The sequence below is a fragment of the Numida meleagris genome, chromosome 2, assembly GCF_002078875.1.
Source record: "Numida meleagris isolate 19003 breed g44 Domestic line chromosome 2, NumMel1.0, whole genome shotgun sequence".
In the NCBI taxonomy this organism is placed as follows: domain Eukaryota; kingdom Metazoa; phylum Chordata; class Aves; order Galliformes; family Numididae; genus Numida; species Numida meleagris.
Window position 1 is genome coordinate 99,538,009 of NC_034410.1, and position 22,218 is coordinate 99,560,226.

The 22,218-nt window shown below is 39.1% G+C and overlaps 1 protein-coding gene across 3 annotated transcripts in view; it reads left to right on the plus strand.

Moving 5' to 3' along the window:
* Positions 1 to 22,218, plus strand: part of MYOM1 (myomesin 1) — a 67,700-nt gene that overhangs the window by 31,616 nt on the left and 13,866 nt on the right. For all 3 annotated transcript variants that reach the window (XM_021388584.1, XM_021388586.1, XM_021388585.1), the window contains exons 14-27: positions 696 to 879; positions 1,890 to 2,064; positions 3,952 to 4,073; positions 5,004 to 5,330; positions 6,949 to 7,145; positions 8,323 to 8,449; positions 9,199 to 9,383; positions 10,403 to 10,517; positions 14,969 to 15,125; positions 16,118 to 16,224; positions 16,337 to 16,381; positions 20,474 to 20,610; positions 21,454 to 21,598; positions 22,040 to 22,099. In XM_021388584.1, coding sequence (XP_021244259.1) covers positions 696 to 879; positions 1,890 to 2,064; positions 3,952 to 4,073; positions 5,004 to 5,330; positions 6,949 to 7,145; positions 8,323 to 8,449; positions 9,199 to 9,383; positions 10,403 to 10,517; positions 14,969 to 15,125; positions 16,118 to 16,224; positions 16,337 to 16,381; positions 20,474 to 20,610; positions 21,454 to 21,598; positions 22,040 to 22,099 — 2,083 coding nt within the window. The remainder of the gene's footprint in view (positions 1 to 695; positions 880 to 1,889; positions 2,065 to 3,951; positions 4,074 to 5,003; positions 5,331 to 6,948; positions 7,146 to 8,322; positions 8,450 to 9,198; positions 9,384 to 10,402; positions 10,518 to 14,968; positions 15,126 to 16,117; positions 16,225 to 16,336; positions 16,382 to 20,473; positions 20,611 to 21,453; positions 21,599 to 22,039; positions 22,100 to 22,218) is intronic.

The window sequence follows — 22,218 nt, forward strand, 5'->3', positions numbered from 1 at the left end:
CAGAGAATGAATACATTAATTTTGAGTTTCCATATAATATAACCTATTTTGATTTTTGACAACCTATTGCATGCAGAATACTGAACATTAATGTCACATATTTAGATAAAGTTTCTCTGAGAATCTGAAATCTCTCTGAAACTAGGATGTTATTTGAAATTATTTTTAACATAAGGCAAAAATTAATTACTAATATTAACAGTGTAAGTGACCATGTTAAGTAGAACTTCTAGCCACAGAAATAAAAACAATTCACAAATTAAATGCACGTCTTGATTACTCCTGGAAGTCACCTCAAAAACATTCTCAGGAGTGGCACAACGGCATTTAGAAGCAATGTGTTCTGTTCTATGGATGGTGCTGAATGTATGCAGAACTTCTATTGAAAGTGGTCTGGACTGTAAGATGCAGAACTGAATGCAGTTAAAAATGTCAATTCCTTGCTGTGGAGAGATGTTTAGCTTTGGTATATTAAAAACAGTAAGCTTGCGTGTGCGATTTCTGTAGTGACTGGACATCTGTCAGATTAACGTGCTTTGAAATGCACTTATGCAGTGGAATGGCTAAAACCAGGAACATGACTCCCTGTTCTCCATAGCAGACATGCCTTTCATGGTCCAGGTAGAAAGCCTTGTAGGTTAGACTCTGTGTTCAGAGAGTTTTGTTTGAAATGTTGTTTCTGGGTTTGACTGCAGTGTGTTGCTGGCACAGAGGACTGGCAAAGGGTGAACACCGAGATCCCTGTGAAGTCCCCTCGCTTTGCAGTTTTTGATTTGTCTGAAGGCAAATCCTATTGCTTCCGGGTTCGCTGTTGCAATTCAGCTGGAATCGGTGAGCCTTCAGAAGCAACTGAAGCCACCGTGGTGGATGACAAACTTGGTGAGTGATCATAAGTATTAAGTTATCTTCATAGTATCTTTTCAGTTTGCTATGTGGTTGTTTTGCCTGAAGATAGCTGCTCAGCTTCTAACTCAAAAATGAAGAGCAGTCAGTGATTTATTCCCTTCAGCTAAGATAATTTTGGATTGGGTTTTTGAACCTTTAATGTAGGATCAAATGGCAGATACAAACCAAGGGAATTAAGCTGCAAATAATGATATGAAGAACCACAAAGGATGCAAACAGTGGAAGAAAATGACAGCTCAATAAAGTACAAAACTGCTCTGTTTTAGAGACCGTACTGAACATGAGCCCAGACATAAGCAGAGTTTAACCTTCCTTGTTTGCCAAATCAAACAAACATGAAGGATTTAATACTTATGTGGATGCAAAAACTATTTCTACTGGAAAAAAATCCCAGATGTTCCCCACAACAAAGAATTAGTAACTTGTCTGTTAGCTACATAGCAGCTTTGTCTACATTGGCATTTTCTTCCAGAACACCAATGCAGATATGAACCAAATTCCCAGGTCTCATTTCACTTCAGTTTGATTTATATAAACTACATCCCTTAAGAAGAGTAAAACAGCTCTCTTCAAGAAATACTTAAGGTGCATTTTGCTATTTAATATGGCCATTGCTTTCTGACTACTTCTGTGCACTGCACAAAATTCTTCAAAATGCATCTGACACTTTCTCTTTTAGAAAGCTCCAAATCACATCTCAGGTGCAGTTATTCAGCATAGAGAAATAATCTAAATATACGCTGAAGGAAATGCCCTGAACAATAGGCAATGGAGATGTGAGGAACCTCTTCACCAAAATCTTGAATGTACTGATCCTCTTATGTTGTACCAGATTACTTGCTTGAGATCACAACGAATTTTTTGAGAGGTTAAAAGTGTATTACCAGTGCTAAAACTATCAGGAGCAGAATGTCACTCTTAATTTTTTGTTTTGTGATTTTTTTCTGAATGGTCATTAATTTATTAATGTTTATCTCCCCCAGATATTCCCAAACCTCCTGGCCGTATTATGCCAACTAGAAACACGGATACCTCAGTTGTTGTCACTTGGACAGAACCCCCAGATGCCAAAGAGCTGGTTGGATATTACATTGAGTCAAGTGTGGTTGGATCTGGTCACTGGGAACCATGCAACAACAATCCAGTCAAAGGCACAAGGTAATGGATTTTATAACATGGAGATTGTTGTCACCCGATGGTTATTCAGTTTTATTTTTTTTTAAATTGATTGCTTTCATGTGTTTTCAGCCATTAGTAGTACTTGTAGTAGTAATTGTTCTGTGGTAGCTAGCAGGCTGGAATCACTCTTACACTCTTGTAAGATGTTATAAAAACATATTTCAAAACATGGTTCTTGTCTAAAAGAAATTTATAATCAACCTTATATTAAAAGCAATTAGTTAAGGGGTGTGGTGGAAACATAGATACTGCCATGAAGAAAAAGAAACAGCTCACTAGCTATTGTATCTATCAGTTTGATGAGAAACGGTGCAATGAGGAATGAGTGAACTTACAAACATGGAAAACTGAACTACATCGTGTTTGAAAGCAAAGTCCTCCACCTGGAAGACTGCTGTAAACATTTCTGAGCCATTTCTCAGCCTGTATATCTAGCATGGCAGGAGGAAATGTAGACTACATCATGCCAACAATATGACTTTTTAACTGCTCTGTCACTTGCAATTATCAAGATGTTAATGAATGCTTGTAAGCCACTTGTGCCAATATTGTAAGCTCTCATATGTATTACTGTTATTTATACTGTGGCTACATCAAGTGTTGGTGAATCTTCATGCTGTTTGCTTGTTTCAAAATATAAAATGTGATCTTTATTCACCTTAAAAATAAAAGCACTGATTTGAATTACTACATATTGCTACATAGCTACACTGCTTTTGTTCCCATCGCTGCCTTTTTATTCTATGCAACATGATGCATGATATAGACAGGCATGGGCTGTGTGTTACCTACTGGTATTCTGACTGAGACAATTTCAAAGTGTTAGCTGTAGCTCATAGTTTACTTGATGCAGTACATTTTGATGTTTTGAAATTTGCTTTCTGTGGATATCCAGGTGAAAGCTAATGCTTTGGAAAAGTTTGGTGGAATGAGTAGTGAAGGTTCTGTTCTGAAAATTTCAGGTTTTAATTTTTTTTCCCCAAAGTAAAATTTTTATTTTTGGAATATGTTTTATATTTTCTGTGCTATTTTTTTGCTGCTTACATCATTGCATGATGTCAGCCTTGGAAGCATGGAATGTAACATTATGAAGTAGAGCAAAATAAAAAGAACATGAAAAATAAAATACACTTAAAGTACATATTGAAAAATATTTTTTAGAGGAAGATGTTGAAACATTTTACAAAACATGAGGTTTTTTTTTTTCCCAAAAGAAACATTTTATGTCTCAAGGAATTGTGGTTTTTTTTCAGGGTGAAGAACTTGAAAAAAATAGGACTTTTAAAAATGTAAACATTATATAATATAGCAGAAAAACTATACTAATAAAGTAGTTTGTCTGACTTAGATTATAGAACAAAGAAAGTGCCATAAAAGTTTGGACACTTTTGGCTCTTGCTAAATGTCCTGTAATTTCTGTGAACGCTGCAGTTTTTCATTTCTGATTGGAAGTGAACGATAGGAACTTGTGCTACAGCTGTCTTCTACTTATGTCATGAATGTGTCCCACAGACAAATATAGACCTCATCTCTGCAGATTTTTCCATTGTTTCCATTAGGAAGGATGGATCTTATATATCAGCAAAAGTAATATAGAGCCTTTTGTAACACAAGAACGTGTATAGTCTTAGGTGGGAAAGAGTACTGGAAAAAAAGGGTATATATAAAATACATGAGTTTAGATATTCTATTTGCAGGAACTGTGTTCTTAGATACTTTGTTCTGTTTTCTCTGACCTTCACATAATTACTGGGTTCATATTTTAACCTCAATTTTCAGAAACCAGAATAAACTTTATGGAAGATCTGCTTAAGATTTTTATTTTCATCATAATATTCTAAGAATTCATTTGCTGGTTTGTTTTAGATTCATTTGCCATGGGCTCATCAATGGAGAGAAGTACATTTTCAGAGTCAGGGCTGTTAATGCAGCTGGACTCAGTGAATTTTCCCAGGATTCAGAGCCTATAGAAGTGCAAGCAGCCATTGGTAAGCTATTTTCTATTGCTTTGTTCAATGGTAAATGTGTTTTCTTTTTAAGTAAAGATGTTTTCAGCATCTGTTGGTAACTAATTATTTTGGTTTACAATGCTGTCCACAAATAATACTTCATCTGTAGATCTTATGTATCGCGTCACAGCCACACTTTCACAGTTACTGCACTCTTGTAGACTGTTCACCTTCACCATTCAGACTTCTTCAGGTGTTTCTTGTGAACTGCTGTAGGAGGGCACTGCCAATCACACTTCATAGTCATCCAGGAAGAAGGAATGTCATTCTGATCCTCTAATGTGGTATTTATCGCCTCTAACACACACCATCCTATATATAGTCAGCTCCTAAGAAACGTGTTTTCACACCTAAACCTAATAATAAATGTAGTGTGCTTTTTGCAAACCTTCTATAACCCCGTGTGTTCTCCCCCTGTTGATGGATTATTACTGTTTGCCACTGCCTGAACTAATCCATACAGATTAATGAGATCACTGGACTAGAACAAATTGTGCGTCTGCAACATCCTCACTCTTATTTATATCAGAATCACAAAAGTCAGCCTTAGAGCAGAGATGTGCTTCTAGGCAATTTTGTAAGATCTTTTTAAAAGGATCAAAATATGACTTGGAAGATCTAATACTATAATAATTATAGAAAATGGCTATTACCATTAACTTCCCATATTTCTTCTACTCTGAAAATTAGACATTATTAAAAGAACATAACTTGTGAGGATGTTGAGAGGTATTCTATGCATTTCAAATTTTTGTGAGTCCAAGCGTAGCTTTTTGTCCATAAGAACTGTGATTTATCATGGTTTCTCTGTACTGTTCACTGTCTGCATTTCTTTGCTCTGTTGAATAAATGATGAAAAAATAATGTATTCTAATTCAAAATGTCTTTACTGTTTTCTGGCAATTATAGGGGGAGGATTGCTTCATGGTGTGTGTCCTGAACTGAGTGGTAAAGCTGATGGACTAACAGACTGCACTACCAGCTGGGAAGGCATGCATGAGTCCTCCCAGCCTATCTTTGACACAGATGCTTTGCTAAAATGCAATGCTAAATTAAATAGAGACCCACTACCCAGTAGCTCTGACAAACTGGGGAGTACAGGAGAAAATAACATGAGAGAAATGGTTAAGGACGCTATCACATCTGTACCACAAAAAGTTGTTGCTAAGCAGGCAAGTAAGTCTCAACCTGGGGATCCTTTGACAATGGAAAAAGTGAAAAAGAAGAAAGATATAGGTGAGAATTAATAAATACATAACTTTCACTGCTTTGGTACATCCACTTTGGATGGTTGCAACCTACACTCATCCACACCACAAGTGAACGTTCTCTCCAGTGATGCATCTTCCAGCAGTCATAGTACCTATGACTCTCATAGTAACTCAACTCTCCATTAAAGTCATTGCGTATGTCATGTTTGTTATCAGAGACCATTACACAAACTTACTGGCTATTGAAAGTGAAATGTATACTCACTTGCTAATTTAATTGCTTGTCTGAGTATATATTAATATATCCAGTACTGTATGTCTACATCACATCAGAAATTTGTTCTCTGTTAGGAGACTTGTTACCTAGTTTCTGGGTTACGTATGTGCGGAGGAAACAAAATCTGGTTACAATGGTAAGTATGAAAATCTGCGTTGTGCAAAGATGTATGAAGATCCTTTGTGGATTTATGCCTAAGCTACAGCTTATCCTCTGAGATGCAGTGCTAATGAACATTGCATTATATCTCTGACTGATGGTTATATGTAATGACGGAAACCTATCAAGCTGAAGACACATGGGCAAAATCACATTTTATGTTGTCAACACCTAAACACCCATCATGCCTAAGAAATATGGAGCTTGAATTTCATTTAAGTCTTGGTACTTGGCCAGTGAATGAATTTAGTTCACTTCCGAAGCCATGGGAGATTCATGAAGTAAGATTCGAAAAGCTTGTTCAAAACTCTGAACAGCAAACAAAATACAGGGGCTGCACCTGGGGCTAGCTAACGCTGTGATAGAATACCAAAAACAAAAGTATGTGATGTAAGATTTCCATCAAATCTTGAAGGTCACAAATGGGGCTTTTAACTGGTACATGATATACTGAGTGTGGGCAAATATTTCCCCAATGCATGTGGAGAGGGCGTTATAAGAAAATGGGTTGGGAGAAGTTAATGGTTTCTGTATTGTTAAAATATAATTAAGGAAAAAAAGTGGATAATGCTGCACATTTTGTAAAGTAAGTTCCAGTAACGGACATGTTCCATTTCCAGTCAGCCTACAGTGCCTATGATCATGCTTACTTCCGTTAAGGTAAGATGAAGGGTGCAATGATAAAATTTACACAGTGTGTAAATTTAACAACAATAATTGTAATAAACAGAGAACTGACGTTCTATGAAGGGAAGAATGTGGGCCTATTAAAAAAAAGGAACTACAATAGTTATTATATGTGTGAAAAAGGATTCGCTTTCAGCAAAAGAAAACAAATCATTGCATCTCTAACTTTTTACTTTTCTTGTAATGTTAGTTTTTGTTCCTCATTTTTCACTGTTTTAAAGCAATTCATTATCACTTACATCAGAGCTGCAATTGCAACACATTCTTTCACTGTGTTATCAGCTTGCTTCTCAAAACCAAATGATCTTGGAAATTAATTCCTATGCCGTCTGTATTTTCATGTTTGGTTTATGGAGGCTTTTATCCTTCATTTCTCATTCCAGCGAAACTCCCCTTGGGCCGTACAAATATTTTCCTAACTTGGAAATGCAGGGTGGGGGCCACCTGAATACGGTAACCAAATGCCTGTCTGGCTATTGAGATATTACTTCCTACTTATGTGTTATTCATGTTGAAACAGCTGCTCCATCTCCACCATATGACATCACGGTCCTTGAGAGCGTTCGGGACTCCATGGTATTAGGATGGAAACAACCCAAAGCCACTGGAGGAACTGAAATTACTGGCTACTACGTGAACTACCGTGAAGTGATTGGTGGAGTTCCTGGGAAATGGATGGAGGCCAACATTAAGGCCATTAGTGAGAGGGCGTACAGGGTAAGAGGTCAACTCCTACTATTACTGAGGGTGCAAACTGTATTTCCAAAAGAGATGTCAAAGACAGATCAGGATGATAATATAATTCAGTGCACAGATTGATTTTTCAGAGGCTTATATCCAAGGTGCATATTTCTGCTGTCTTCTCTTGCAAACATGCCGTAATAAGGTTTGTCTTTGCTTGAAAGGTGGTACACAAGTGATAGACATTATTTTAGAAGTAGTTGTGACCTCAGAAAACTTGAACAGATGGTATTAAAACAGAGGTTTTGTGTCATATGGTTAATATGTTTTTGAAACTGCAGCTTCTTATACTGTAGAAATTCTATGGTACCATGAAGTACTTTGTTGTTCTACTAGCTTCCTTGCTAGAGTTTGTCTCAAAGTGATGGAAATTGTCTGCTCATAGAGGTTTTGTGTATACATTTAGTGCGATGTCCACCGCTCTGATGCCCTTCTGTTCACCGTATTACATAAATCCTCTCATTTAACAAATAGCTCACTAAAGAATAGAGAAGCATATGGATAAGAAAATTTAGTTAACTCCATTAAATTCTCCTCTGTACAATTTTTTGTAAACTTGTCTGTTTTTCTGGCACCAACCATCATCTGTGAATTAATTCCTCTGGACATAGGCTGGATTTCTGGAAGTCAGGCCCTCACAACTGGCATTCCTGCTGGGCTTGGTGGACCTACCCCAGTGCTTGCTGGTACTGGAACCAGCTCCGTGCCAGCTGGGTTTTGTGATTAGTTCTAAAGGCCGGTTTAGAAGTACAGCACTAGCTACAATCTAGCTGAGCTGCTTTGCAATTGAAAAGGAATGCCAGGACTGAATTTCACCCTGTTGCAAGGACAACTCTTGCCTTAAGTGAACTTGCTGTGCATTATGAGACAGATTAGTATAACTGTTGAGCAATATCCTGCTCCCTCCCTGACTACCATAGTGTCTTTCAATAGAACAGAATTAGAGTTTTAAAATCTGAGCATGCTGAGAACACTCACATATGCTATGTCACTGACTAGAGGGAAAGCCAGGATAGTTATTCCCTTATGTATGATATCAATAACGCTTTCATCTCTTCAGGCACTTAAACGCATGTTCATGTGTTAGATGATAGTGACTTTCTCCTACGGCCTTAATCCAAAGTTAATAAGTACTACTTTATTGGATCTGCAGATTGAAAACCTGAAGGAAAACATGGTGTACCAGTTCCAGGTGGCTGCTGCTAACCTGGCTGGGGTTGGGACACCCTCCCTGCCCAGCAAGCCCTTCAAATGTGAAGAATGGACCATTGCTGTACCTGGTAGGATCCTGACTGTGACATGGGGGTTACTGCCACCCATAGGGTGCTCTGGGACAGATAATCTAAGTTCTCAATGTCTTCAGTTTCTAGGGCAGTCAATGGGTACTGAAGTTTATACCCAGGCCTGTGCCTCCATCACATTCTTTTAATGTACTTAGATTGATAAATTAAGCAATGCCCATGTAACCAGTAGCATTTTACAAACAGCTTGTATTTTCTTTATCTTTACTGCTTGGTTTCTGTACTGTGTCTGTCACTGTGCTCCCTAGTTTAAATTGTAGACATAAAAATCTGTCTAATGGAGAAGGCAGAGAGTCCTCGTAACCCTTGTGTCAGGTATCATATGTTACTTCAATGAGTGTTGAAAGGTCAGAGATTTGGCCTTGAAATTAATGAAAACAACCTCCACTGGTTTCAGTGGACTTTAAAACTGTCCTTGAGGCAGCACATTAGCTTAATAGTTAACTTATTTCCCCAACTTTGGAGATTATTTGTAAATTTTGTTTGCTCATAAATATTTGATCAAGATACTAAATCTCAAAAACTTGGATTGTTTTTGGGGGCTAGTCTTTTATTAGGTATAGATCGTATTCATATCTCATCTAGATCTGATACAATGGAACTGCACCTGTTATGTCAGCTCTGGGTGTGTGATCTGTTGTTTGATTTTGGTTTTTGAAGTCTTATGCATTAATCCCTTTGGTCTTTATTTTGATAACACAATTCCAATTTTGACTCTTACCTTACAGGGCCACCTCACGATGTCACATACACAGAAGTTAGGAAGGACTCTTTGGTATTATTATGGAAGGAACCGGTTTATACTGGTCGTAGTCCTATAGCTGGTTATTACATTGATATGAAGGAAACTGAAGCAAAGGAGGAACATTGGAGAAGCGTCAACGAGAAGCCACTTCAAAAGAAATTCTTGAAGGTAAAGTAGTTTAAGATTTAATACAAATATAACAGTATAATCTTGAGGAATTCAGTCATAGATAATATCATCCTACATAGCATTTACTGAAACACTTAGTAGGCTATACTGTGCCTAGGATACCCATGCATGAGGTCTGTGTAGTCAGACAAGGCAGTAACCTAGAAGAGAATCTGGTATGACAAAAGAAAAACAAAAGAAACAGTGCTGAAACTGCATATCCTTCTTACAACACAGGAGGCATCCCTAGTATTTCCTAGCTCAAAGAGCATTGCTACACAAAAACATTACACAAAAATGGATGTTGTAATAATGTGGTATGTGGTTCTTTCAAACACAAAATACTCTCTCCACACATTTAATGACAAGTAAAACGCAATCATTTCCCACTGTTATGTCACGTAATTTTGTGGAATGACTTCTAAATAAGGAATCAAGTGTATTTCAATTTCAGAGATACATCTGAAGTGAATTTGCTATGTCTATGCTTTCCAGAACATTTGGAAGAAATTCACTTTAGGGTTTGATCTTTTCACACATGTTTTAAAGGAGCATTTACAGGTGATACAATGCTACTGCAATTGCTCAAGACAGTACAACTAGATCCATACAGTTAACTGCCTGTCTGGTTCTATAGGAGTGGGACTGGGACATTTTACTGATAATTTATCTGCAGTAAAAGATTGTGCTGTTCCAGAGGTCACCGGACACGAGTTAAAAACATCCCGTTCAAATAACGATACTCCTTTTATAAATAAATCAGTGACAGCTGTGACACTGCCTAAATGTTAGCTATGCATACAAGGAAAGCATAAACCAAACGTATCAGTCATGCCTCTCTGGGACTGAAAAAAGAAAAGAAAAAAAAAAAAAGAGGAAGGAATATTTGCCAAGTGGAAAAGGAGCAAAACAAAAAAGAAAAGAAATATGATTGTCAAGTATCCAGACTGGTACTGTAAAAACTGTGAAATTAAAATCAGTGTTTTGTAATGAATCATGCATGTGTTTGCTTCCTGCAGATAGCTGGCCTCACAGAAGGGGTGAGCTATGTCTTCCGTGTGCGGGCAACAAACCAGGCTGGTGTTGGGAAACCATCAGATATCACTGATCCTGTTGTAGCTGAGACACGACCAGGTTTGTTAGAAATGCTTCCTCTTTTTGTCATATTTAAAGAGGTGCCTGTCTGTGTGATGTGTTTGCACGCAGGCTCCACATGAACAACCTGACCCCTCTCAAAGTCAAACATTCTCACTATGCAGGAAACAAGCTGAAGATTGTATCCTACTGCCTGGTCAGATATGTTTTAAGTTGGGACAGGTTTTCTTACCATAACTACCTGTTCAGAAATATAAAGTTATATTATATGTATATTGCAACAGAACAATGCATGAGTGGAGGACCCACTAAGATCAGCCCAACCAAAAACTCTACAGAGGTAGACTTTGCCCTTCCTATAGTAAATCCTTTGTTTTTCTCTCTTCTCTTCAATTTATGCAGTGTACCTGAGGAAAGGGTAGAAGAAATTACTCTTTACCCTTAGCATTTAAAATAAATGCTTTAAAAATTTAATCCTAAGAAGACTTGAATTGTCTCCCAGTGAGGCTGTAAATGTGATAAAAAGGATATCTGAAGACAGAGGCAGAAAGGAACTAGAAATCTTGGAATGGGAAGACTATTAGGGAAGCTGGAATGGGACGGAGGGGCTGGATGGAGTGGATGGTGGAGAAAGGGCAAGACTGTGATACGGAGATGAAAGAGGATAAGTGTGTAGGCAAGAAGGGCTTGGAACAGGAGAGAAAGGCATGAGCTGTGGAAGGACTAAGAACATTTAGTTGAGAACAGATTTGGGCTAGAGTAGAAGGAAGGTATGGTGGTAGTGGAGATGCAGCCTAAAAGTGTTCATAGTAGGAGGAGCGTGGAGCCAGGAGCACCAAAGACTGGAGAGGTGGGAAAGAGAGGCCATGAGAAGTCTGGAAGAATTGACAGCAAAATCAGAACCTGGGAATTCCCTACATGATGAGATGAAAGGGGTCACTACGGGTAAATCTTACCATGTTGACGGCTGTAATCAGAATGACAAGGCCAGCAGGATTGCTCATCCTGCTGCTCATCTGCCATCCATATCTCAGCTTCATCTCTCACAGCGACTGCATCTTCTTTTTTTCTTTCAAAAATAGAGTAGCCCTAATTTCAGATCTAGAAACCACTGAAGAATTAGGGTTGCTCGCATCACCTGCAAGTAGAGCAAGGCAAGACTTAGAAGCCTATTCTTGAAAACAGCTTAGATACTACAATAACAACCACTTCTAAAATGAAAATCAAACCAGTATTAGTACTGAACTTTTAGCTTTACTAATCTATTTTCCTCAAGGGTTAACATCCATCAGATTTTTTATAAAAACTTGTTAAGATAATAACACTTAAATGTACCAAACACAGGATTGATCATGCAATTAAAATAATATATGAATGTAAACTGTTCTGAAAATGATTGTCATAACAAAGAAAAAAAAAAAGATTTTCCAGCAGTTTTCATGGTCCTATGAGGCCCAAGTTCAATCTGGCACCATGAATGCGAATAGAATATTTGTTTTGTGGACCTCACAGTTAGAGAAGGAGATGAATCTCAGGACTGTGACCCTTTTGCAAGCCAGGCTGCTGTTCAGAGTTGTGATGTCTGATGGATTGCAGGAAAATCAGGGAAGTTGAAAATGATTTACTTATACAAATCTGTTTGACCCATATTTTGAGCTGACGTCTGCAGATACACTATTCACCAAACTAAGCTTCTTAACAGTGCTAAGAAATGACAAAAGGCTCATTAAAAAACGTCTTTCAGAAAGCAATCTCTTGGATAGGCTTTCAGCTTTCTCACTCAAACCACACAGATCTCAAGAACAATCATATTGTTTTTAAAAATTGCCACAAATCTTCTGGTGTTGCCCAATGAATGCCGTCTTTATTAACATCGTGGATGGAGACAAAATATTGTAAGATTTCTCTAGACAATTCCTGCTGGAATGTCACTGGAATGTTGGCAAACATGTACAATTGCCAGGAGACTGAGCTCTCTAACCAAAGAATGTAAGTAAATAACATCCTGAATGGAAATACTTGTTTTAAAATGAGTGGTACCAGTTTTCATTATCCAGTTACATGTATTAATAGAATGGTACGATAATTTCCATCCTTTCCTTGTTTAAAAACCATATTCCATTTTTACAGTTATCTCTTACAACTAAATAAAAAGCCCACATGCATAAAAAAGAACAAAAAAAGGACCGAAAATCCAGCAACACAGGCTAGTCTTGAGCTAAAACTTTGCCTTTGGACAAAATCACTTGGGTGATTTTGCAGATCTCACAGGAGGCAAGAGAAGTCTAGGAGCAGACTGCATCTCTTCCCTGATCCTTCCCAGATCTGCTCTTAGTCCTTTTGCACATTGGCATAAACAGAAGTTAGATTCTGACCCTGCATCAATTGCTTCAAGAGAGCTTGGCATAGGAATTTGATCTGCGCTGGGGGTCAGATTACAGGATCTAACCTTCATCCTTACCTGAAGAGTTTTGCTGGGGGCTTTTGTGGAGCATTTTTACAGGAGGGCTTCTAAACGTTTGTGTGAATTCTTGACTGCAAGATGGTCCTTGTGAGGGCTGTTTCAGCCAGGGCAACCTGCCGGAAGTCCCCACACCTGTGAAGCTCACCTGGCCTCTCACAATGCAATCAGAAGCATCCTAAGATAGCATAAACTTACAACTACCTGATTTTTCTGACTCTGCCCTAGGTGCTGCTATGACCAAAGCCATAGCAGATCTAAAAATTTAACCCCGTGGATGCTACAAATTTACTTTAATCGCAAACCCAGTTAGCCACCAAAATCCCTTCAGCTAACCAATAGGCAAGTTTAACCTCAACGAGAGAAGTTTTGAGCAGCATGTTTGGGAAGTTTTATGACAAAATCTCAGAAATTAATGAAATTAATCCCAGTCAGCTTTTCTGACTAGCTGTGGACAAGATGGTGCCCATAATGCCAGTGTTTTGATGCTGCTGCTTTATCTTACAAACAAATGTAAGAGATGCTGCTCTTCAAATGTACCTTCTGGCTGTGATTCTTCGCACATCACATCAGCTGCCACCCAAAGATTCACGTGCTAATGATCCAGAGAAAACTAAGCATTAATGAAATGTCAAGCAATGAATTTGCATGTAATAAATTGCATTATAAAAATTTTGAAAAATGTGCAGCCGTCTCACAAAATATTTGTAGACTTTAGAACCCATTAATCATCTCCTGGTTCTTATTGTGCTTCATTCCTGTGAGAGCTGGTAAATAACAGGACCAAACCAGGATATAAATCTAATCTTTCATTAAACAGTCGTGGCAAATTACAAAGAATAAGAAGGCTGCATGTACACCAAGTGTCGTTACAGGAGCTACTTGCAGTGCTGGAGAGGATGTGTATAGTATTGGGATGATGAAACACAGAAATCTCCTTGCATACTTGAGACTCATTAAGAATTATGCTGAAAACAAAGTGCTTAATTTCCATGTCGGGAATAGGGTTCCTGTCGTTAAGATACAATGCATTGTGAGAAAGCACGCCATTAGCATTCTGGGCAGCCCAGTGTTGTCTTAAACTCAGTAATACAACATGAGTACCCTGTTCAGATGTAAGCCCCTGCTCCGAGCTGTTCAGAGGAAGCTGGATGTTCTCCAGCACCTCTCAGTGCTTTCAGTGGCATTCCCAGACAAGCTGCTGAAATGAAAGCTAACGCCACAGGTACAGGATTCCCAGATAAAATTCCCTCTGCCTCAAGATGTGCAAGGGAGCAGGCAGGAGGTGCATTCCACTTCCTGATCTGGGACTCACTCAGGGCCTTTTAGGGACAAAGTGGGTCACCTTATCCAGCCCAAGGACTGCAGGTACTGGCAAAACAGGGTGGGCGACTTAGCGGCTAATTGCAAATATTCACACCCTTTGTGTGCCCGCCATTAATGCTGCAGATGGCGGCAGGGCCAGATGCCAAGCACAGCAATTAAGCCAACCTCCCAGAGTGAAGCCAGAGTCACCAGAAATGTGCCTCAGCTGCACAAATGAGTGCTGCTTGGGCAGCTTGGTTGTTTCCTCTTTTGCATCCTTTTCAAACTTCCACATTTGTACCCAGTATTCCCTTTAGAGCTTTTGTTTGACAAGGGAATGAGAAACTCTTGCTACATAATGAAAACATTTACTACCCCTTAGCGTAGAAAATATTAGTATTTAATAATTCAAGCACTTAGTGGAATTGGAGGCTTGCATTTTTTCCCCTTCAGGTTTTTTTCCAGAGAAAATATCACAGTCTCGTGGGTGCTTAGACTTGCTCAAGTAAATCAGTTGATTTATGATGCTTTTTAATCTGTTCCTTACTTTTTTTTTTGTGTTAGGATGAGAATTCTAGTCAGGAGTCAAGGATTGATGTTGTCCATATTTGCAGCACTTTATGTGCCACCTGACAAAAAAAGGATCTTCTTACTCCACCCTATGAATCAGGCTTATTTGCTGTTATCTTTAAGAAAATGGAATTGCCTTGTTCTGATCTTTCAGGAACTAAGGAAGTGGTGGTTAATGTGGATGACGACGGAGTCATTTCCTTGAACTTTGAATGTGACCAGATGTCTCCAAACTCTAAGTTTGTTTGGTCCAAGAACTATGAACCAATTGAGGATGACTCTCGACTGGACATCGATACCAAAGGCGGAAAGTAAGAGCACTCAGTGGTAACAATCATCTCATGTTTGAAAAACCTCAGCAGGCCCCAGCAATCCATGCTTTCTGGATGGATGACCTCAGTAAGAATTATATCTGTGTTGTTACCAAAAGGCTCCAGCATGAGTATGCTGTTTGTCAGCAAGTCTGTGTGCAGACCATAAGGAAATTGTAGCTTGCACAGAATGAGTCAGGCCTTCTGGTTACGCAATTTACTTGTAGTTACATTTAGGCATAGACTGAGAAGATCTGTGCTCTGTCCTCTAATAACCTGCCAACCAGGACAGAGTATTCCAGTTCCTGTTATAGTAATCTCCAAAGGCTTAAATTATTTGCCTGCTTGCTAAATGCTTTGACTGTGTAACATCATCACAATCATCTGAGCAGGACTCAGTTTTGATAATGTCACCACAGCCTGATTTGGTAACATCCGTAATTCTCTACAAGCCTAATATGTTTCTTCAGGTATATTTCAAAGAGGAAGAAATGGCAAATGCACTGGTGCCGCTAATGGAGTATCTGTGTGCTCTTCCAGTTATAGAAACCACACAGGAAGAAACAGTGGCTCACACCACTCTTGGTATTGCATATGAAAGCTCAATCAGCCTGCACTTAGAGTATCCTTCCTCACTCATCAAAGACCTGACAATATGCTTTTAAGTCCAATACTTCTGGCACTATCTGAGAGCTTCTACAGCTTCCTGAAGAAGTTACAACTCTTGCGCCCAGTTCTCTGCTGTAGTTCCAGCAGAGGCAACTGGTCAGCTTTCAGTTTCATGGGTGCCTCATGGGCTGGGCTATTTCCATTTGTACCACGCGTGGTAGGACCAACTCTGGTTTATTCTGGTCAGGACACCTGTATTTGCCTTGCAGTCAGAGCAGAAGCTAATACAAGGGTGTTTTAATCTGGTGTTGCAAAAGTTAAAAAGGAGCTTGGCTCAGACTGGTCTTACCTATTTATCTTTTTTTTTTTTTTCTTTTCCAAAGGTCAAAAGCAATCTTTAAGGATCTTGGGGAAGAAGATTTGGGAGTTTATTCCTGTGTTGTTACAGACACTGATGGAGTTTCATCAGGCTACACAATTGATGAAGAAGGTAGACACGAAGCGTCTTCTAAGCAAGCCTGTTTTGTTTTCACTTCTGTTTCTTCCTGCTTTTCTGTTTCTTGTATCCATAATATCCATGTATTACTTCATATCTTCTGCAGAAATGAAACGCCTGCTTGCTCTGAGCCATGAACACAAATTCCCAAGTAAGTGAATCAAACATGTCTGTAGGGGAGAGTTTTGTGTGCACTGGGGTATGTATCACAAAGCTCCTGCCAGCATCAGATAGGGAACTTGCTAGACTGCTTTCAAATGAAAGTGGTTTTGAATTGAAAACCTACGATTCCTTTATTTTTCTCTTCCACTCAGTGCATTTGTGTATTGCTGATGTTCTTCCTGCTCTTTTTCAGGATACTGATCTGAGCATATAATAAGTATATGCTATATATTAGATTGAAAATAAGTATCCTAGTGGTTTTATTTCTTCTTCAAAGCAACTTTTTGTCCTTACTCAGAATGCCTAGCCTGATCTGAACATCTGAATTTGAAAAAATATCTGCCCCTCTAACTTCACCTCAACTGAATTAAAACAATTTAAAATTAAGGTTGACAGAGCAAACAACATAATTATCTATACATACAGAACTTTTCTGCTGAAATTCATCATACTCTTTCCTGTTCTACCTGGAGATGTACACACCTTTTCTGCTACTTGGGATCATACTTTTGCCAAGTCCACAGACTTCTTGTACTTTCGTGATATCCTGGCAGTGGCACAACCTTGTTATTTTCAGTGGAATGTGGCTTCAATAATTGAAGAAAACAATACACTGTAGACAGAGTCCTATTATACACATCAAGATGAGACCTAAGTCTCGCCTTATCTTCTCCCACTATCTTCTCTTCTTTGTTCCAGACACTCAAACTCTTGTCTCGGTTTTAACACCATCAGCTCTGAGTATGTGCTGCCAGCACCTCTGCCACCCCAGCCCACATTGTGCCTCTTAGCCCCACCACAATTCAGCCACACAAATTGCCTGTCTTTCTGCACACATCATTTCCCTCTGGGTCTTTTCCGTATCAGCTCTGCTCTTCCCCATATTTTGACAGCACAAGCATCCCCTGTTTACTCCCGCTCCTCCCAACCCTATCTTCCTTCTGAGCATGAGTCACCACAGCACCTTATTGCTGTCACCCGCCCTTACTTGCCCCAACCCTTTTCTACTCAGCTCTTTGCCATATTCTGTGTTAATAACTAATGTCACAAAAATAGGTTCCTCGGGACACACAGTGTGGGTTTGGTTTTATGTGTTGTTATGTGTTAGTACACTTCAAGCTGTGCATGGAGCCTCCAGGAGAAGCAGGCAAAACCAGAGGAGGAAACTGTTCTTCTTGCTTTGGGCATGCTAGGCCCTGTGAACACTACAAAAATATCAATTACAATTATAGGTTGCGATATATCTTCCTTTATCTATGAGACCAGGAAAATAATAACGAGCTCCTATGGATCAACATGAAACTTTGGTCATCTCTCTGAATAATCACAGGATTGCAGGAGCTGGAAGGGACCTCAAGAGATCATTGAGTCCAATCCCCCTGCTAAAGCAAGTTCCCTACAATAGGTTGCACAGGTAGGCATCCAGATGAGTCTTGAATATCTCCATAGAAAGAGATTCCACAGCCTCTCTGGGCAACCTGTTCTGGTGCTCCGTCCCCCTTACCATAAGGAAATTATTTTGCACGTTTGTATGGAACTTCCTATGTTCAAGTTTTAGGCCATTGCTCCTTGTCCTATCGTTACACACCACTGAAAAGTACTTGGCCTCATCCATTTGCCTCTCACTTCCCTTTAGATATTTGTAAACATTAATCTGATGAATACCCTGACAAAAAAATTCCTGACAAAAAAATGACTCGCTGGCATTTCTGATGCAACGTAAGATCTTGCATGTTGTTTTGTTTGTACCTCTCAACTGCACTTAATTGTAACTTCTACTCAGGAACATCTGCAGCAAGTAACTCTGTGGGAAAATGAGTTGCTCAGATAACACAGTCCTGCAGAACTCAACTGCCCGTGAACACAATGGTGTATTGATGCTGGGTGCAAACAAATATTCCAGCTCTTCAGTTTAGCATTAGCATCTGCCTGAGGATTTTCTGTCAACTGCACGTGGTAATTTGTGATGTTAGACAAATAGGATGTGAAACCTTGAAAAGATGATGGCTGGAAAATCCCTGAAGACAGCTGGTGTTTAGTAAAATGGAAATATCTTGAAATAAGGCTATTGCTGGTGGAGGACTATTACACAGACCTATCTGATTCCTTTGGATGGGAGAATGAATGGCCTTTTCCCAAAAGTGAATCCCAAAAGTGAAAAAAGTATTATGCAATCCTTTTACATCCTTTCAGCCCCTTCTTGAGCAGTTCTGGAGATATTTTGTTCCTTTTTAGACTAAGATATTCATTGTTAATTGCATACTGGGACTTTAACATTGCCACAGAGCTGACAGTGAGACAAAAGCAGTGCAGCCTGATGTCTGTTCTCACCCTCCTCCTGTTTCTTCTGCAGGCTCTGTAGCATTTCTGGTTTTTTTGTTCTGAGAAATTATGCAAGATATGACATTCCTTTTGTTTCTCACAAGTAATACAGTAGGGGAGGAAGCTTCACAAGTACCATTTGCATGCTGGGGCGCACTCACAACCTGGTTTCTTTTAGTACCACTGTCCCTCTAGGACTTATTTTTAACTGTTTTCTGTGTTTTTTCATCATTCTTTTTTTTTTTCCTCCCTTGTCCTCACCACCCAGGCACTTTGTATTCACCAAAGACGTGTTCTGTGCCACCAAAAGCATGAGTGTGGGTGGGTATAGGGGAATGGAAAGGGTGCTCATGTGAAAGGAAGATGCAGGGAGTCCTCATGTGTGGCCGCCACCTGGGTTTAGCAGTGGTGCTCAGCCCCAGAAGGCATCTTGTTGTTTGGAAATGTAGGATCATTAAGGTTGGAAAGAACTCTTAAGATCATGTCCAACCATCAGCCCATCCCCACTATGCCCACTGACCGTGTCCCCAGTGCCACATCCACACGGCTCTTGAACACCTCCAGGGATGGTGACTCCACCACCTCCCTGGGCAGCCTGTGCCAGCATCACCCCTCTTTCTGAGAAGAAATTTCTCCTAATATCCAACCTGAATTAGCATGGTGAAAACTGAAAGATGAGAGGTGCCAGGTACTACACCAATCCCAGTCCTCTCCCTGTAGCGAGGCTTCTACATAAGTGAAGTTTAGGAAAAACCCTGTCCTGGGGTTCGTATGGGAGGAGGTATAGGGTGACACCCATCACCACGCACTTAATCAGGTGTTTTGCAATGTGTTTGTGCACTCTCAACACTCACACCCTTGCAAGGCAGACTTTACACTGCTTTGAAAGTGGAGTTTGGGGCAGAGTTCACATACAGCATGCATGCTCCTATGCATATGAGTTTGCTGGAAATCTGAGAGTCCACTAAGACAGGTAAAATGATGGAAAATAATAAAATGAGCAAATATCCCCAGATATCAGAGTCTAAATGCCCCTGTTCAGTGTTGCTGATTAAAATATTTTGACAAAAAGTTAAAGTGAAAGCATGCTGAGTACTTTTACAAACAGGAACAAGGACAAAATAAGAAAAGACTGTAGTTTATAGTAGAGTACTCTTTACATGATTTTTTTTCCTGTTTATACAGCTAATTGCGTATGGGCATTTCCATTATTCCTAAATAAACAGATGTTTATTATTAATGGAGAAATTTGGGGCATTTTGTGGTAGTCAGTGAATTCTGGAGATAAAGGTCCCACTCAGCAAGAATTACTTACAAAAATCTCCCAAACTGCAGTTCAGCAGCTGACTTTCTGATCTGTGTTTGTGCTTGTTTTTTTTTCTTTTCCCTAATGAGTCAGTTCACTGCCTTGCAACAACATTGTTAAGTGACTCATTAAAGATGTGTTTGCACCACGCAGGCTCACACTGTTCTGCAGAGATGCTTGCAGTTTACCTTTAGCCTTGTGTTAGAATGGAGGGACCCCAGCACAATTCAAATTGTGAACATTTCAACTCTGTACAGACCTAGTGATAGAAAGATCAAACAATTCAATCTTGCCTGTTGCCCTGTGTATATGTAGGTGGAGAGGCATTCCACTGATATGAAGAGTTGTTGTAAGCTAGTTACCTTGCGTACGTTAGCTGAAAGGAAGAAGTGAAGAAAATAGTTGTTCCTATGCACAAAAGTATATGCTTCATTCTTGTCTTTCTCTTTGTAGCTATTCCACTTGCCTCTGAGCTGGCAGTAGAAATTCTGGAAAAAGGAGAAGTGAGATTCTGGTTGCAAGCTGAAAAACTGTCTGGCAATGCAAAGGCTAACTTTGTATTTAATGATAAGGAGATTTTTAATGGAGAGGTAAGGCTTTACATTGCCTTTTTGCATGTTTATAAGCAATGAGTTCCATATCTCCATTATGCTTCCAATTAGAATTCCATGCTAGTGTATTTTCATCAGAAATAACATGTCATTGAAAACACCACTCACTAGAAAGACTTTGTCTATAGTTCTGACCTCCAGCTAAATTCTACTGAATGAGTTCATAAAATGTAATTAAATGCCTTCCTGTCCCTTTTGCGAGTACCACATGGTCTGTTAACTAGTGGGGACCACAGAAGGTCCTGAAATGTAAAGAAGTAAGTAGTTACTTACTCACAGGTAAGTATCTACTGTGGTCTTCAAGGAATCACTGCAGTAGCTCAGATCATCTAGCATCTTTTATCTATGACTACTTGTGCTCGTTTCTCATATTGTTTTGCTGTTTGGATGAATGTAGTACACCAAGGGAAAACTCACAAGTCATTGTTTCCAGCAGCAGAGCTTGTTACTCCCAAAGACATCTCATGGCATGTTTTTCTTGCAATACTAATAGTTAGATAGAGCATTCTACGGGGATAGAGAGTCAGAGCATTCTGTACAAAAATTTAAAATAATGTCTCATAAGCAATAATGTTCTAAAGAGATACAATTCTATGCCTTCCTAATGAAAAAGATCACAATTCTCATAATAGAGCAGGACTATCACGTGCTTCCATCTTTAACAGATTTCTTATTTATTTGGTTCTATGTTTAGAGCTAGAGAAAGAGATAGTGGGAATGTGAACAAAGAAAACAGAATTTCCCCTGAAGATATGAAAAAATATTTGCCAAATATTCTGTGATTCTGGTATCTATTTATTAATTTACTTTCCTTTCCTAAAGAAATATAAGATGAAGGTGGACCAGCGTACTGGCCTTGTTGAAATGATTATGGATAGACTTGAGGACAAGGATGAAGGGACTTATACTTTCCAGCTGCAGGATGGAAAAGCAACCAATCAGTCCAGCCTGGTCCTCATCGGTGATGGTATGTGAATCTATGTTATGCAGTAGGCTAGGAAAGTTATAGCAGGGTTGGTGGTTATCACTTTTCCACTGTTTTCCTGATTTAGTACTATTTAAAGTTCATGTCACAGCACTTGTCTGCCTCAAATAGAACAGACTGTGTATGTGAACTGATACTTCCAAAGTGCCCAAAGGAAAGGGAATTGTTACAAGAATGTAAAATATTGAAGGCTGTCAAGGTTTGGTTTTCTACAGACGCAATGATATCGAACCCAACTCCCCTGCAAGTTCCCTTTATTAGATTGAGTAGAAAATGTGCAGCATCAAGTTGCTGAGAAGGCATGACCCCATGACAGGATTCTGTTTGACCTCCAAGGGACAGAGTTGCACTGGTTACGATGCTGCACTAATAACTCATATAATACGTATAACCTCATGTATGTTGAATGGTTTTCATTTCCAGTATTCAAGAAGCTACGAGATGAAGCAGAATTCCAGAGAAAAGAGTGGCACAGGAAGCAAGGTATAGTAAGAATATTCATGAGAATTACATAAGTGTTCGTTTGTTAAGTATAAGAGTTTGTTTATATTAACATATTCTAAATTGAAATAGATGTTTTTATAGAATCATTTGAATTGGAA